The sequence below is a fragment of the Gracilinanus agilis genome, chromosome 2 (genome assembly GCF_016433145.1).
Source record: "Gracilinanus agilis isolate LMUSP501 chromosome 2, AgileGrace, whole genome shotgun sequence".
Lineage (NCBI taxonomy): Eukaryota > Metazoa > Chordata > Mammalia > Didelphimorphia > Didelphidae > Gracilinanus > Gracilinanus agilis.
In genome coordinates, this window is record NC_058131.1 from 238826326 (window position 1) to 238842880 (window position 16555).

A 16555-nucleotide genomic window follows, 5' to 3' on the forward strand; every position below is an offset into this window, starting at 1 on the left:
TCTAAGATGTTGGCAGATACCTGAAGTCCATAACACATCTAAGATTCTTTTCCTGGGAGGTTATTATGAAAGAGTTCAGAAGATACACTGACAAAATTAATAAGCTCCCCCTATTTAGTGGACCCAGGAAACCTCTACCTATCTCAAACTGACCTATCTCCTAACTCCAGTTAGCTTACAAGTACAACCTGGTTAAGGAGAATTTAGCCAATTACTTCTTAATGAAGTGAGCATTAGAGTTCTACTGTTGCCAAGGTCAAAGCTTGCCTGACATCACAATTCTCATGAGCCATTTGAGAAACAAGGATCATGGCATGGTGAGGTACCCCATATATTTCAAGTAAGGTCTTTTCGTGGCTCCATATTGGTTTAAGGGACTTGAAGAAGATGTTATGAGTTCGGAAGATGCTATTAACTCCATACTATAAGGGCCATGCCTTTGGGTAGGTGGAGACTATAATAAAATATCCTTTTCCATTCTTCCTTCAGGCTCTGAGATCCTATCTCACTGAGAGTTCTCTATTGAATAGAGAGGAAAATTGAAGGGGAAAACGACTTCTTTTTGCTTCTTATCTTCAATACAGGCTGCCACCTTTTGTTGTTGTCAGCTGTGCCTATCCTCATAGAGGCCTTAGTCTGAACAAAGCAAAGAACAGTAAAAATACAAATGCAAAAAATGAAGTTGCTCATAAATAATGTGGTGCCTTAGAAAAAGTGCTGGGTTTGGAATCAGAATCTAGTTTCAAATCCTTGTCTGGCTCTGCCATTTTAGACCTTGTGTGATCTTAGACATGCCACTTCACTTTTAGGGTCTTAGTTTCTTCATCTGCAAAATGAAGGGGTTAGGTGATGTCCTCCTCTGAGGTCCCTTCTAGCCCAAAATCTATGATTCTGCTCCAAGTCTTCCCTCAGGAGAGAGCCATGAAGAGCCAAAGAGTTCAGAAAAAAAATATCCCCTTCATCCCACTTTCTGGTGAGATTCCTGGGGTAACTCAGAATAACATCTTAAGAATTTTACAGGACCAAAGGCAGTTTTTTTTTAAAAATCCACTCTGTTGGGGCAGCCAGGTGGTGAGCAGGCCTGGAGTTAAAAGGACCTGGGTCCAAAGCTGGCCTCAGACATTTCCTCGCTGTGTGACCCTGGGCAAGTCATTTTAACCTCATTTGCCTGGCCCTTGCCTTTCTGTCTTAGAGTTGTTACTAAGACAGAAGGTAAGGGGTTAAAAAGAATCCACTGTGTGATGGAGGTTGTGATGGGGATCTTGTCTTGCTAAGAAAAATCATAGTTCAGCCAAGTTTCTTTCCCCTTCCCCATAGGTGTTGGGATTTGTTTAATCTTTTTTTTTTAACCTCTAACCTTCTGGCTTAGAATCAATAATGAATATCAGTTCAAAGGTAGAGGAGCCATAAGGGCTAAGCAAATGGAGTTAAATGACTTGCTCAGGGTCACACAATTAGGAAGTCTCTGAGGGTGGATTTGAACCCAAGACCTCCCATCTCCAGATCTGGCTCTCTATCCACTGAGCCACCTTGCTGCCCCCTAGAAAAACTACTCTTGACTATGTAAGAAATGGTAACCCGTCCACTCTATTATAATTCTCAAGAGGTGAGCCCCATTATGGAATAGAAAAAGTGCTACATTTAGAGTTAGATGAACTGGGTTCATGAGACTCAGTTTCCCTATCTATAAAATGCAAGGGTTGCATTTAACTGATCCCTCAGGTTTATGACTATGGTTTATGTATCACTTTACAGTTTACAAATCAGTTTTCCCTAACATTTGACTGTCTGTGTGACCTTGGGCAAATCACTTGCTTTCCCGCAGGCCTCAGTTTACCTGTATGTAAAATAAGAGTTGGACTAAATGTCCTCTGAGATCCTTCCTATTTTTTGATCCTTGGTCTGCTGACTTCATTTGGACCTCAGGGCATTGTCTTAGGGAGTAGGCAGTGCAGGTATTATTCCATTTTATTAATCAGGAAACTGACTCACCAAGATTCCAGGATTGGTAAATAGCAGTGTGAAACTCAGGCTTTCCAAGTCCAAGGTCCATGCTCCTTACACTTTACCATTCAGTGCTGTAGCTTAACATATAACCATTGGAAAAGTTGAAAAGTAAGGCAGCTAACATGGAGACAAGGAGTTGCTTTTATATGAGAAAGAGCTAAAAATTATCCAGAGAGAAAGGCAAAGAAGGAGTAGGATCAAAATCTGTAAAAATCCAACTGGAATCATTAGCAGTCAAGTTCCCTTTTCCCCACTTGGAAGAAACATCATCTCCTGCTACACTTTTAAAGGCTGAGAGACAGCTAGGTAACACAGTGGATAGAACCTAGAATGGATAGTCCTGGTGTCAGACCTGGGTTCAAATTTGATCTCAGATACTTCCTAGCTTTTTGACTCTGGGCAAGTCACTTAACCCCAATTGCCTAGCCCTTGCCAGTCTTCTCTCTTAGAATGAATGCTAAGTTCAAAGGTAAGGGTTTAAAAAAAGTTCGAAGGAAGTTTTGAGTAAATCCATGTATGACCTGGGCAGTAAGTATTCAGGTGGAATTAAATAGGTTAGTTGAAAAAGGATCTAGAGAAATTCATGGATCAGAGAACCATGTCAAGTAATATAATGGGAAATTGAGGATGCTTACGGCCCCTCCATAGCCTTGGAATACCCTGTCCTCCTTCCACTAAAACACATCTAGTTGTCCACATCAGACAGATTCAATGGAGATAAAAATGTGATCTGACCACATTTGGCTTCTGGTCACTTCAGCTGTTGACTGGAGATAACCTGTGCTGTGGAAAGAGCATGACATGATTGAATTCCTTGGCCACCAATTCCAATTTTCATGGCCTTGGACAAATCATTTCACCCCTCTAAGCCTGAGTTTTTAACAACTTAAAACAGTTTCAGAGGCTGCTGTGGCCAAAGATAGGGCATCTGGGTGTTGCTGTGGATGGAGGGCAGGACCTAAAGTCAAGAAGATCCAGATTTATATATGGCCTCAGACACTTCCTAGCTGTGTAACCCTGGGCAAGTCACTTAGCCCTGTTTGCCTTGGTTTCCTCTTCTTTAAAATGAGCTGGAGAAGGAACTGGCAAACCATTCCAATATCTTTACCAAGAAAATCTCAAAAAAGGGGCCACAGGGCAGCTGGGTAGCTCAGTGGAGTGAGAGTCAGGCCTAGAGACAGGAGGTCCTAGGTTCAAACCCGGCCTCAGCCACTTCCCAGCTGTGTGACCCTGGGCAAGTCACTTGACCCCCATTGCCCACCCTTACCACTCTTCCACCTATGAGACAATACACCGAAATTAAGGGTTTAAAAAAAAACAAAAACAAAAAAAGGGGGACCACAGTCAGCCTCAACTGAACAACAAAAACTACATCTCTCAATTGGGTCATGAAGATCCAATAAGATAAGATAATTGCCTCAGTCATGTTATGATCTGGGCAGGTCACTTAGCATCTCTGAGCCTTAATTTTCCAGTCTGTAAAATGGAGTTAGTAATTATACATACCTCATAGGATTGAGAGGACCAAATAAAATACTATGTTTATAAAGCACTTTGCAAACTTAGAAGTACCACATAAATAATAGCTGTTATTGTTATCAAAAAGAAACTCACTATATTCTAGTCAGCTCTAGTTCTAGTGCCTGTGTGATCTTTGAACTGACCCTCCCTACTTCAGTACTCTCTGCTTCTTCATAGACACCGTGCTTTGCAAATCTTAAAGCATCACCAAAAGATGCTTTTTTTCCTTAAAATGATAATTTCTAACGTTCTTTCCAGCTTGATGCCCTGGCTTCATCCCTAGTCCTAAAAATCTAGGCAGAAATTCTTACCACAGATCCACTAGAGAAGTCATCATGAGGTCTGAGACAGACTCTGGGCCAGGCTAGGGAGAAGGCCCAGGCAGGTTTGGAAATGCTTTTTGAGTTGGACCTTTTCCCAGTGCTGAATGGACAGCTCCCATGGTCTTTTGACTGATGTGGAGCACCTCCAACCCTTCATCCAAGTTACTTTTCAAAATAAAGATAGTTCTGCCACAACTCTTTTTTAAGCAACCACAGATAAAGTCTGAGTTCGAAGAAATACTGAGGCAGATTTGCAGAGAGCAAATCTTGGTTGACTCACTCAGCAGACTGATTGAATGGTATCATTTTCAATAGTGCCCTTCCCCCTCATTTCTGGGAAAGAGAATGGAGGTTGGAGTTCTTGGAATGTGGGTTCATGTTACCACATCATGACAGCTGAAAAGCTACTGTATCCTTAGAAAAATAGAGGACTTCTGCATTTGTGGTTTCCAGCGAATCTTGGCAGATCAGTGCCCACTTTTGTTGTTTAGTTGTTTTCAGTCATGTCCAAACCTTTGTGACTTCTTTTTTGGAGGTCTTCTTGGCAAAGGTACTGGAGTGATTTGCTATTTCCTTTTGCAGATCATTTAATAGATGAGGAAACTGAGATAAACAGGGTTAAGTGGCTTGCTCAAGCTCACACAGCTACTAAATGTCTGATTTGAATTCAGGTCTTTCTGACTCTAGACCCAGTTCTCTATCCACTGTGCCACCTAGCAGGCTATTTGGCGTAGAGTGCCAGGGCAAGGAATGGGTTCTCTTGGTGTGAAATGTGAGACCTGGTATCCCGGGATGGGGTATACAGGGCCTTGGGACCCAGGCCAAGTTATTTAATCCAAATTTGGTCGCCAAAATGATGGCCTATTGAGAAGTGGGCCACAAACACCTGGTCCATAACCCATAGAGTTTCTTTTTGCCTTATGCAGTAAATGATTTTTTGACTATCCTTAAAAGTTGAGGGAAGGAGTTTGCAATTAAGGTTGCTAGGAATCGGTATTTATGGCTGGACCTTGCTGAGGGGCAGGATTAGAAGTTGCCATCCAGGCAAATGTATTGCTAATAAGGCACTCAGAAGATGCCACATAGTTATTAATCACTGCCTTGGAAAGAATTATAATTACTCCATTCTACCTTTGTGAATTAAGCTGTGGATCATGGTCACAAATATGTTTCAGATAGGAATGGGCTGAGCCCAACATTGGCTGAGGCTCCCTGGTGTCTTGGGGGAGAAATTATACTCTTATACCCTTATACTCTAGAGCACCTAGAATTGAAGATGCCTCAAATGCTGGACCTTTGAGCTTCCAGGGTTCAGGCTTGGTTGGGCTTCTCCAACCTCAGTGAGAGTAAATAATAGGCCAACTGAGAGTCAAACTGGACTGTTTATATAGCCCCAGGCTATATAGCCTGGCTATATAAAGGAAGGCACTTGACCCTGTTCGCCTCAGTTTCCTCATCTGTAAAATGAGCTAGAGAAGGAAATGACAAACTACTCCAGTATCTCTGCCAAGAAAATCCCAAATGGGGTCATGAAGAGTTGGACTAGACTGAAATGATAGAACAACAAAGAAATCTGAGCTTTAATAAAAGCAGCTAGCATTGGCATGACACTTGGAAGTTTACAGAGCACTTTTATCTTGATCATTTCATTTGATCCTCCCAACAACACTAGGAAGTGGTTGCTATTTTTATCACCCTTTTATCACCACACAAACTGAGCCTGAGGGAGGGGATTTGCCTCAAGGTCACACAAATCGTCACCCTAAGAGGCAGGTTTTGAATTCAGGTCTTTCTTGCTCCAAGTCTGTCACTCTCTCCACTGGGCCACACAGCTACTATTGAGAATGCTAATGAAAAGTATTCTCAAACAGCACATTCTACCTACCCAAATGTGAGGCAGGAGGAATTTCTGGGGAACCAATAACAGCAAGCATTTGCTGAGCACTGACGGTGGAGATCATTGTGCAGGATGTCAAGGGCATAAAGATGGCCCCCTGCCTTAAAGAGACTTAACATCTAGTTGGGGAGAAGACCGGAAATGACAGAACAATATTAAGGGTCAGAAGCTGATATTTACTAGTTATGTGACTCTGATTTCATGTTTCAGAACCTCAGTTTCTTCATCTATAAAATGGATTAGATGTTTGTACTACCTAACTCACAGGGTTTTTCTAAAACAAAACAAAACAAAAAGGGTTTCTGACAACAGTATGTAGTTCAGTAACTATAAGCTTGAGCCTGGGTTCTGGTCTTATCTCTGACATACTATTTTTATTACCATGGCAAATCCCTTCTCCCTTCTGAGCTTTGGTTGTCACATCAGTAAAAGGGGAGTGCTAATAAGTGTACAAATCTACCTCACAGTGTTGTTGTGAGGAAGACACTGTGTATACTCCTAGGGTAGAGGCCAAGCTAGTATTCATTTCCCTTTGGCCCTATATTATCAGGACCCAAGCCAGCTAGGCCCCGTAAAGGCATTTAAAATAGCAGATGTGTTTTGGAAAGCCTCAGGGAACCAGGCTCAGGGCCCGTCACTCAGGTGGCCTTGGGCAAGCTCAGGGAAGGCAATGGGACAGCTCCCACTGCAGGGACTTGGCCTGTCCCTCTAGGCCAGGGGTCGGCAACCTTTTTGGCCACGAGAGCCATAAACACCACATTTTTTAAAATGTAATTTTGTGAGAGCCATACAGTGCTCACAGTGCGCTCCTGTAACAGCGTCTGAAAAAAAAATTGACTTTATGGCTCCTGCAGAAAGAGCCATATCTGGCCCTCAAAAGAGCCAGATATAGCTCGAGAGCTATATGTTGCTGACCCCTGCTCTAGGCCCTTAGAACAGGGGGCCCTGCCAGGAAACAAGCCAAGCTGGGATGGGGCCCAGATGGTTTCTCCCTCGGGCCTTGGTGGAGGCAGCAGGACTGCCAAAGCTTTGTTTGGGTTAAAGGCAGGGAGCACAGCTTCTGCAGTCATCCAGTCCCCTCCACTGCATGGGCCCAATGTAGAAACCATTGTCGCCTTTGTGTCTGAGCATCCCCAAGGCAGGTTGCTGCTTCTCTGACCATCACTGCATCCAGCCAGTTCAGGGTGGCTGCTCGGTATGGCCACTCTTTTTGACCTGATGGTGGGAGGGGGTGGCAGTAGTAAGCATGGGCTGGCAGAGGGTGGGGGAGAAGGGGCAGAAGAAAACTTGGCTCTGCTTCTCCCTTGGGTGTTAAGTCCTGCTCCTGGAAGATATGCTCTCTGCCTGAATCAACACAAACCTGTTCTTCTCTTGTCTTCCCTTCTCTCCCTCCCCCTTCTCCTTCAACTCTCTCCTTCCTTCACCTGCCTGTCTCTTTTGCTTTACTTTTCTGTAAGGTAAGCCAACTTTTTATTGCAGTTCTGTATCTAGATGCTCACCCGAATAAGGGGAAGTCCCTGGTGCTCATGGGGGCGGGGGGATGGGGTAGAACCTGGGATACCCAGAAAAACTGCATCTGTGTCCAGGACGAGCACTCCAAGGCACCTCAGGCCCAACCTTGGTGGGGTGCTAGTCCTGGGGAAGCTATGTAGTTCCATTGGGACGGGGGAGTCTGGCCTTCATGTGGTTTAGAGGGCACAGCTTTGGAAGATTTTTGAGCCCTTCCCCAGTTCTCAACTGTCACCCTCCTGTCCCAGCCTTCCACTCTAACCCCACTACCATTTCTCTGCCACTGTCCCTAGTCAGGGCTTTGGGAACCCATACCATTCAAAGAGCCCTCTTTTCTTCTCTCTTCTCTACCAAAGGATCCCTCCTTTTCTAAGAGGCAGCTTGATAGAGTTGAAAGTGTATGGTCTGAAGTCAAAGGACTAGAGTTCAAATCTAGTTCTGCTACCTTGGTGACCTTGGATAAGTCACTGCACTCCCCTGGGCCTTAGTTTCCTCATCTGTAAAGCAAAATGGATGGACCAGGTGGCCTCTAAGGTCCCTTCCAGATCCAAATTAATGATCCTAAGTCCTTTCAGCCAGTTCTGACACTAACCCCAGCCCTCTTAGGATTTCCATTCTTCCTTTCAAATATTTGAGCTCTTCTCTGACTCCTCCTACTCCCCTAGTACCACTGATCAATCTCTCCTTTCTGCTTTCTCGGTACATGGCTTTACTGCCCAAGGTACCTCTTCCCTCCTGGTCCAAAGCCAACTTGCATTGTAGAAAGAAACATGAAACCACAAACAAGAAGCTTCTGGGGACAGGTTAATGTGGTCAGGAAGAAAGGCAGGGACTTATGGGAGTTGGGAGGAGGGGTGGGAGTGGAGAGAGAACTGACCAGAGGGATGATAGGTCATAGGGGATAAAAATGTTGCTCTGAAACCAAAAGGAATATACATTTTGTATCTGGGACTGAGGGAGGGAAAGAGGGAGAGGGAATGTGAGATCTTCCTCAGAAAGTTGTCTGATGTTTGGAACACAAAATTCCTAGGTTCTTTTTGGTTCTCTCTGTTCCCAAGCCATTCATTAAGTGCCTCCATGTCACATTAAGATGAAAGGAAATCCCTAAACTGTACCCAGACATGCAGGCATTAGAGGGGTCCTTTTAGAAAAATAATGTGGGAAGAGAATAAGCTCTTTTTATTCCCACTCTTAAATGTGCTGATTGATTAGGTCCCCAGCCATTTTACTGCCTTGCTCCTCAGAGACCTTCCTTTCCATGTGGCCTCAAGGTGCTATGAATGTTCTTTAGAGAGTTAAGAAACCTGCCTTTGGCCTAGAGGAGTAGATTCTCAGGGTTCTGGATGGGGTCCCAGGGATGGTGGAGAGAAGCTATGGCTTGGGGATGCCCAAGAGCTAGAGAAATAAACCAGGACCGGCCACCTGGAGGGTTTGTTACAGAGCACTGAGTCCATGGTACATTGAGGGGCCCAGGACAAGGTGTGGGGGAAGGAAAAAGCTCAGAGCAAGGTTGGCCAACCCTTGGGACAAGCACCAAAGAGGGTTGTGCAAGCCAGTTTTCTTTGGCACATGGGCCAGCTGTCACTGCCACACATTTCTCCTTACTGCTGGACAAAGTGACTAGCCAGCCTTGAGAATTGTGGCCAGCCTGGATATACATTTACTCATGGCTTACACTTGTTCAAGACCTCCCCCCACCCTGATATCCAGGGTGCCCTTTTGCAAGCCCCTTGTAAAAGCTTCCAGCCCTTGCTTTGCCTTCTGAGGCAAAGGCTGCAGGTTACAGGGGGAAGATGGTGAAAAGGGGGCAGGTGAGGGTGATCCCTAAAACATTCTTTCTCCCTCACCAACTCTACCTTCCACGAGGACAGGCTGGAGCCCACTCTAAACAGGATCAGAGAATATTTTTCTGAGCTAGCCCTCCAGACACCACTAATAGAGTGAGGGATCCTTGAACATTCTTCAGGGGCTTCCGAGATGGATAAAAGATTTTGAGGGACTGTGCAAGAAGGTCTGGAGAAAGCATCAACCCAGGGACATGAACTGCTCAGCACCTCAGCCATTGTGGAGTCTGTCCGCAAGCAGACTTATGAACTCTTCTTATTTCGACTAAGGTCTCGAGTGGCTGCAACAGTCCAAATCCCTGACAAATTCTAGAATTAGATCATCTTGTTCTGGAGACTGAACCACCTAGATAGGAAGGAGATACTATTCTTTTCCTGGGAGCCTTTCTCTCACACTCGTCTTCAGGGGGAGGAAGCTTTTCCTTCTCTAGATGGACATCTCCAAAATTCATATGCAGGACCATCCAGACCCTCAACTCTTCTTCTGTGGAGGTTAGGTGGCATCAGGCAGGCCCTGCCTGCATACATTATCAATGGGGGCCCTCTGACAATATGGGGTCTATTTGCCAGCACTGGGGTAAGCAGCTGATTTGGTGTGGTCTCTCACTCTAACTCCTCCTCTTTCCCTCCCAATGCAGCAGCTAAGAGCTTACTGAATAAGAAGGCCGATGGAGTCAAGGTGAGATATTCCCTGGTTGGCTTTTCTGGGCCCCACCAGTTCTGGGATGGCAGGGTGGCTTCCCCCAGGCAGCTTGTGCTCTTAGCACTGATGCCCATGTTATAGTTGAAAAAATACTAGATTTAGAATTAGACTTCTGGGTTCGAATTCTTGAGTCACCCTTGAGACCTTGTGCAAATCAGAACTCCTCTGGGCTTCAGTTAGTTCCCTAATCTATACAATGAAAGGGCTTGACCTCTATTCCTACATCCATGATTCTTTGGCCCGGTGGCAACTGTGCTTTGAGTTGTAGTCTTAACTCCCTCCACCTCGGCAGTTCTCACCTCTCCTACCCTCTCCAGTTAGCCTCAGGAGAGCTGCTTTCCCTGGCCCCTTCCTACACATGCATCCCACTCTACGTGTCCAAATCCTCCTAGGATTGGTTTAAAAGGAGCACCTTGCTAGGGTAGCAATCACATCTTTGCAATAGATCCAAGAATGCTCATGCCATTTTCCTGCTCTCTGTCTCTGTCTCTATTGCTGTCTCTGTCTCTTTCCTCTTTCACAGCCCCAGACGAACAGCACCAAAAACAGCGCGGGAGCCACCAGCCCCAAAGGGACGCTCCCTCCTGCTGCCCTGGTATTGAGCTCTTTTTGTTTCCACTTTTCTTTCCGACATTCTTCTTGGGCTAAGTAGATGTGGGCTAGTCACTTCCCCACAAAAGCTTCCAGTTTGGGGTTAGGTTCAGTCAAGGCTCATTCCGGGCCTTCCAATGAATGAACAGAGCACCCAAATGGTGGCAGGACATGATAGTGGTCTTCACCAACATTTGTGAAGAAGGGCACTTGGGCGTGGGAAGGAGGGAGGGGGCTCTTCTGGAAAGTTGTTTTTGAGGGGTCACTGGGAAAGAAGGCCCAATAAGGCATGATTCCCCAAGTTAAGACCTCGTGTAGTAGCAAGAGCCCTGTTCTCTCCATCAGGTTACAGGTTCTAGAACAACTCTGTCACTGATGAGCTATATGCGACTTTAGGCTCATTCCTCTCTAGGTCTCAGATTTCTCATCTGTAAAACGAGAGGCCTGGACAAGATGATTTCCTCAAGGTCCAGTATCAGGCAAAAGGCCACAGATAGACCCTCGTCCCCTCACAATGAGACTTCATTGTTTTCTGGTGTAGAAACAAGGACACAATGATGCCATTGTTAAATGGACCTCAGGGAAACCATTTTGAAACAAAGATAGATGGGGCTGGAGAAAATCCTGCCATCCTCAGTGCAGGGTTGATTAAGATAATCGCTAAAAAAGAGAAAGTTAAAACTATCATTTGTGGGAAGAAAGCAGAGGGGAGAGTTCTTGGGTATGGAGCATGGGCTGGGTTTGAGATGGAAGAAGGAAAGGTCCTGGGTTCAAATACTGCTTCTACTGCTTACATATATGACCTTGGACAAATCACTTCCTTTTTCTAAACCTTCATTTCCTCATTTGGAAAATAAGGGGACTGGACCAAGATGGCCTCTGAGGTCCCTTCCAGTTCTTGACCAAGGACCATCTGAGAGGAAAGAGCAGAAGCTCTGAGAGCCAGCTCAACTCAAAATCTATGTATGAACCTGGAAGGGAGCTTGGACTATTGTTATTTGGCCCCTGAAAATAAAAGCAGAAGCAATGGGCTTGAAGTGAAAAAGAAGCAAATGTAGGCATGATATTGGGAAAAACCTCCTAACCGAAAAGAGCTCTCTGGACAGCCAGGAGGCTCAGTGGACTGAGAGCCAGACCTAGAGACAGGAGGTCCTGGGTTCAGATGTGGCCTCAAATACTTCCTCCCTGTGTGGCACTGGGTAAGTCACTTAATCACCATTGCCTAGCCCTTAGCACTCGTCTGCCTTGAAACCAATACACAGTATCAACTCCAGGCCAGAAGGTAAGGGCTTTTTTAAAAAAAGAAGTGACACAGGCTTCCTCCAGAGGTGGTGAGCTGCCCATCAGCAGAGATCTTCAAACAAAGCATCAGGCATATTGTTGTGGGAATACTTCTCCCCTCTAGTCACCAAGGCCCTTCCAGATGCTAAATCCTCTGGGATGGGCTGTATTCCTAGGACTCGCACACTTTGGTCACCTGAAGCTAAGAACAGCTGAATCATTCTTCTGAGACCCTGTGAGAGGAAGTGATGCCAAAGTGCACCTTTCCCAGAGGGGAGAAAGCTCCCCCTTCTAATTTCAGGGTCATGGGGAGCAGAAAATATGTTCTAATCTCTCCTTAATTATTTCTCCCTTTAGGAATGAAATATTTGCCAGTACAGGGTGAGGTTGGAATGATAGAGGCATGATTGTAGCATCCAGAAAGCCAGGGGGTATTCCCATAGCTTGGCTAGGTTCTCTATTGCCTTTGCTCCTCCCTCCTGTGGCTTGATCTGAGTTCCTCAGCTTGACAGATTTTCATTTCTCTTATTGGGGAAATTGGACCCATCATCTAGATCAATGATTCCCAAAGTGGGTGCCACCGCCCCCTGGTGGGTGCTGCAGCAATCCAGGGTGGCGGTGATGGCCACAGGTGCATTTATCTTTCCTATTAATTGCTATTATTATAATTAGCCCCAGGGAGCTAAGTAATATTTTTTCTGGAAAGGGGGTGGTAGGCCAAAAAAGTTTGGGAACCACTGCTCTAGATCTACCCAGTAGATTGGACCAGTAGCTTTCAGCAGGTTTCATTTCTCCACAGTGACAAGGAGAAGATACTTCTCAATAGGGGCGACCCTTAGCCAAACAGTCCCCAAATGAATGAAAGCCCTGATCTGGGGCCAGGAACAATTTCTGGTGGGGAAGCAACCCAGGAGGCTTGTTGGTTGTATGCCCATGCCATGCAGGCTGGGGGGCTTTCTGCAGAAAGAATGTTCATCTGGGATATCTGTATTTATCTGAAAAGCTATCTTCTTAACTTAGAGATTTGAAACAGTGGAAGCATGAGATTTTTAGAAAGGATAACTATGAAACCTTGCAAGCCTAAGAGTATAGACACCTATAAGGAGACTGTCTCTCTGGGTGGTGCTTCCCATGTGTTCCCATCTCTCCAGGCCAAAAAAAAAAGTGGGAGTGGGTGGGTGTGGAGGGCAGCTAGGTGGCTCAGTGGATTGAGAGCCAGGTCTAGAGAAAGAAGATTCTGGGTTCAATTCTCAGATACTTCCTAGTTGTGTGATCCTGGACAAGTCACTTAACTCCCATTGTCTACCCCCTTATCAGTTTTCTGCCTTGGAACAAGTCCATGTATTGATTCTAAGATGGAAGTAAGGGCTTAAAAAAATTGGAAATAGGCTGCTGGGGCCGGCAAACCCAGTTATCCTTCTGCCTCTCATTGTAGCCAAGCTCATTTCTTCATTTGATTCCAGAGCTTCTCCATTTATGTTCTAAAAACCAAGAGCTTTTTTTCTTAAAGCTGTAAAAATAGGGGCAGTTAGCTTTGTCACAGTTATTTTGGGAAGACTAAAGCTTTGAGTGCCAACCACGTCTTGCCCTGAGGTCCCCAGCAGGCTTTTGAGCTCTAGATGCGGGGTGGGGTTGAGGGAGGAGATTGCTCTCAGAGGGAGAGGAGTAGACTTGTCCACAAAAGGTGGCACCCTACTGAGCCAATCCCAGAACATAGTCAGATGACAGGTCATACCATGGCATCCAGTTTGAAGTGCCTCCATACTCCAGAAAGAGTTTTGTGCCACTTCTGACAAGAGGGTGATGCATCCAGGGTGTACAATGAGACGTATATTGTGGGACATGACCAATGTGAGAATTTGGCTTGACTATTCTTTTTTTTTTTAACAAAGTTTTTTCTTTTTCTTTTTCAAATGGAAGTGGAGTGGGAAGGAGCAAAATTAGATTTTTGTTTATTCAAAAATAATGTTAAGATAAAAAAAATTTATTTTATGGGCCATGCCCTATATTGCAAGGACAATTATTGTCTCCCGGAACCAGGTCTTAGGCACAGAGTCAGTCAGTCACTGCCTCCTTTCCAACCCTTGGGCCACAGAGCTGAGTTAGGCATTTTGGAAAGTGTGGCCATTTGGGAAAGGGCAGAATGAAGCTGAGGATGACACAGGATGCCGCTTTTTTCTTCGGCCTCATGAGGTCAGACATTTTATAACAGACTCTAGATATCTCTCCTTTCTCCACAGACCGAGCTAGAGCTTGAGGAAACAGGAGCATCAGTGGCAGGGACCTGGCAGAGGCCTAGAACAGGCTGCTTTCAATATCATAAAAAAGTTTTTTTTTTAATTTGATTTCATTTTTCAATTAGCAAGCATTTGTTTTCTCTCCCTTCTACTGTGCTAATTTAGAGGAAAAAAGGAAGAGAAAAACAAATCCTTGGAATAAATATACACAGTAGAACAAAACAAATTCCCACTGTGTCGAAATTTCCCTTGTTGAGGGAAGATGAAATAGGACTGCCAACCCTTCTCCAGTTCTATAGCCCATACATGGCCACGTGATTTCCTTGGATGTTGCTCTTGCTACGGACAAACTAGACTATGTGCATTCCTGTCTCCCTAGACAAAAAAATGTTTTAAAAAACTAATGGATTTGGGGCAGCTAGTTGGTGCAGTGGATTGAGAGCCAGGCCCAGAGATGAGAGATCTTGGATTCAAATCTGGCCTCAGCGACTTCCTAGCTGTCCTTATTTTATGGACCATGCCTTATGTTGCTGTTCTTGTACCAGATATGCTATGGATGGTCAGGGCTCCTGGAGCATCCTTGCAAAATAGCTACCGAGCTATCGGCTTCAGGCAAATGCCAGTGAATCCTGGCCAATGGTCAGGAGCACTTCCTACCTTTGCTTTATACCCAGTGTGTCCCCAGTGAGCTGGTGAAGATGGCATGGGCTGCTGCAGAATGGGAAGTGTGTGTCTTGGGAGGATTCCCTAAACAGACAGGGAGTATCCTCTTCTGACTTGTCCACATCGCCAAGAACAGGTCCTTTGGCCGGATAAACTTATCTTCATGAGCCTGGTGTATCACTGAAAAGTGATGTATGAATTTGTTTTTGGTCAGTCAATATTTTAAGCAAACGAGAAACCCTATTCTTAGAGCAAATTCTGCAAAGAATAAATCATCACCCATAGATTTAATCTGTTTAACAAAATGAAATTTGCATCTTTTGGGTGGGTTTGCACAAAGTGAGACATACCTACATTCTCTCCAGCTAACAAAATATGTCTGTGGCTGAGATGTTTCTTTTCCCCCAGGGGGCTCCCTCTAGTCCTTTGACTCTGCTTTGTGGAAGATAGATGCCCCCTAAGATAGACACAGGTAGATGCCCCGTAAGAAGGTTTCAATCCCTAGGATTGGCCAGTTTGAGTGCTGTGACCTGGTTTCTTTGGATTGGTGACGGTCTGGAGGGAAGTCCAGAGTCTCACTCCTCAGCTTGAATTCCACAAAGCCATTGGCAACTGATGGTGCATAGAGGCAGGTCTTGGTTCTGAAGGAATGATACCTTTGGGGTACTAGAAGCTGAGCTCAAAGCAATGACCTCCCAAAGGGAAGAGTGTGACATACTGTAGTCCCTAGCACTATTTATTTTTGCCACTGGCAAAACCAGCCCCAAGTCCAGTTGGCCCCATTTTGTATTGTATTTAGATGTGACCCTCTTCAGACACAAACATGCATCTCCAAAATAGGGTACATTTCATCGATTTCCTCTACATGGAAGCCATTATTACCATGAGGCCTATCCAGATAGCCACAGCCATAGCTCCAAGCCTGGCACTATCCACTGCCTTGTCCTACCCCCTGGGAAAAGCCTCTAAAGAGGAGGACCCAGACAGTGTTGGGGGAAAGGAGAGGAAATCCTTCTTAAGCAAACCCTAGCAGTGACCCTGGCACTGGGACTCGACCTGTCCTTTGGCTCCTCTCTGTCCTCACGGCAATCTATTATTCTCTGCTCACCTACATAACATGAAATGCTTCTCTCAGCCTTAAGTGAGCCCACAGCTGTTGTTTTCATGCTCTCCATCCCTTCTTCTCCTCTCTTGAGATGGGTGACAATCTTTACATGGTTTGGGATATTTTTTATTTCATTCATGTTAATTCAATTCTAGATTTCTCTTCTAGCCTTACTCTACCACTCTCTGTTTTGAATCATTTGTCTTTCACTGAACTAATTACTTTTTGCTTCCCCTCCCTCCATTTCTACCTCCCTCCTGCTCTTTCCTAAACTTCTCTCATCTCTCTCTCTTCCCCTCTCCATCATGCTCTGTCATCTCTCCACTTTTCTCTGTCTCTTCAATGTTTCCTTTTTCTATCTGCATCATTTCTTTTTTCTCCCTCATTCTACCTTTCTTTCCTTCCTCTGTCTCTTCCTTCTTCTTTAGGAGCCTCAAACCACCGTTATCCATAACCCAGTGGACGGGATTAAGGTACTGCTGCCTCTCTTTCCTTCTCACCCTTTTGGGAATTTCTGTTTTTTCTCTTTTGTGATTCGGTACCCAGCTAGTTGGGATCACTATGTAACTGTGCTATCCCCCTGCTTCCTTCTCAAAGCAGACTCTGGGTTCTGTGGTTTTTGCTTTTATATCAGTGTCTTTCTCCAAGCCTCAGGAGGAAAAAAAGATCCTGAGTGGGTTGGTTAGGAAGCTATAGGGCTAAAGATTAGGAAGTCAAAAAGCCCCTCAAGTCTCAAAATTATTTAGACGGCATTAAGCCTCTGGGGATCTGAGGGCTGGACTTGGAGTCAGGAAGACTGAATTCAGATCTTGCCTTGGACACTAGCTATGTGACCTTAGATAAGTCACTTAACTTCTTAGCCTTGGTTTCCTCA

At 45.1% G+C, this 16555-nt stretch overlaps 1 protein-coding gene across 1 annotated transcript in view; it reads left to right on the forward strand.

The window, feature by feature from the left end:
• CAMK2B (calcium/calmodulin dependent protein kinase II beta) overlaps nt 1-16555 on the forward strand; it is a 266998-nt gene that overhangs the window by 217707 nt on the left and 32736 nt on the right. The window contains exons 13-15 of the mRNA XM_044659614.1: nt 9743-9780; nt 10328-10399; nt 16110-16154. Of these exons, the coding sequence (XP_044515549.1) occupies nt 9743-9780; nt 10328-10399; nt 16110-16154 (155 nt within the window). The remainder of the gene's footprint in view (nt 1-9742; nt 9781-10327; nt 10400-16109; nt 16155-16555) is intronic.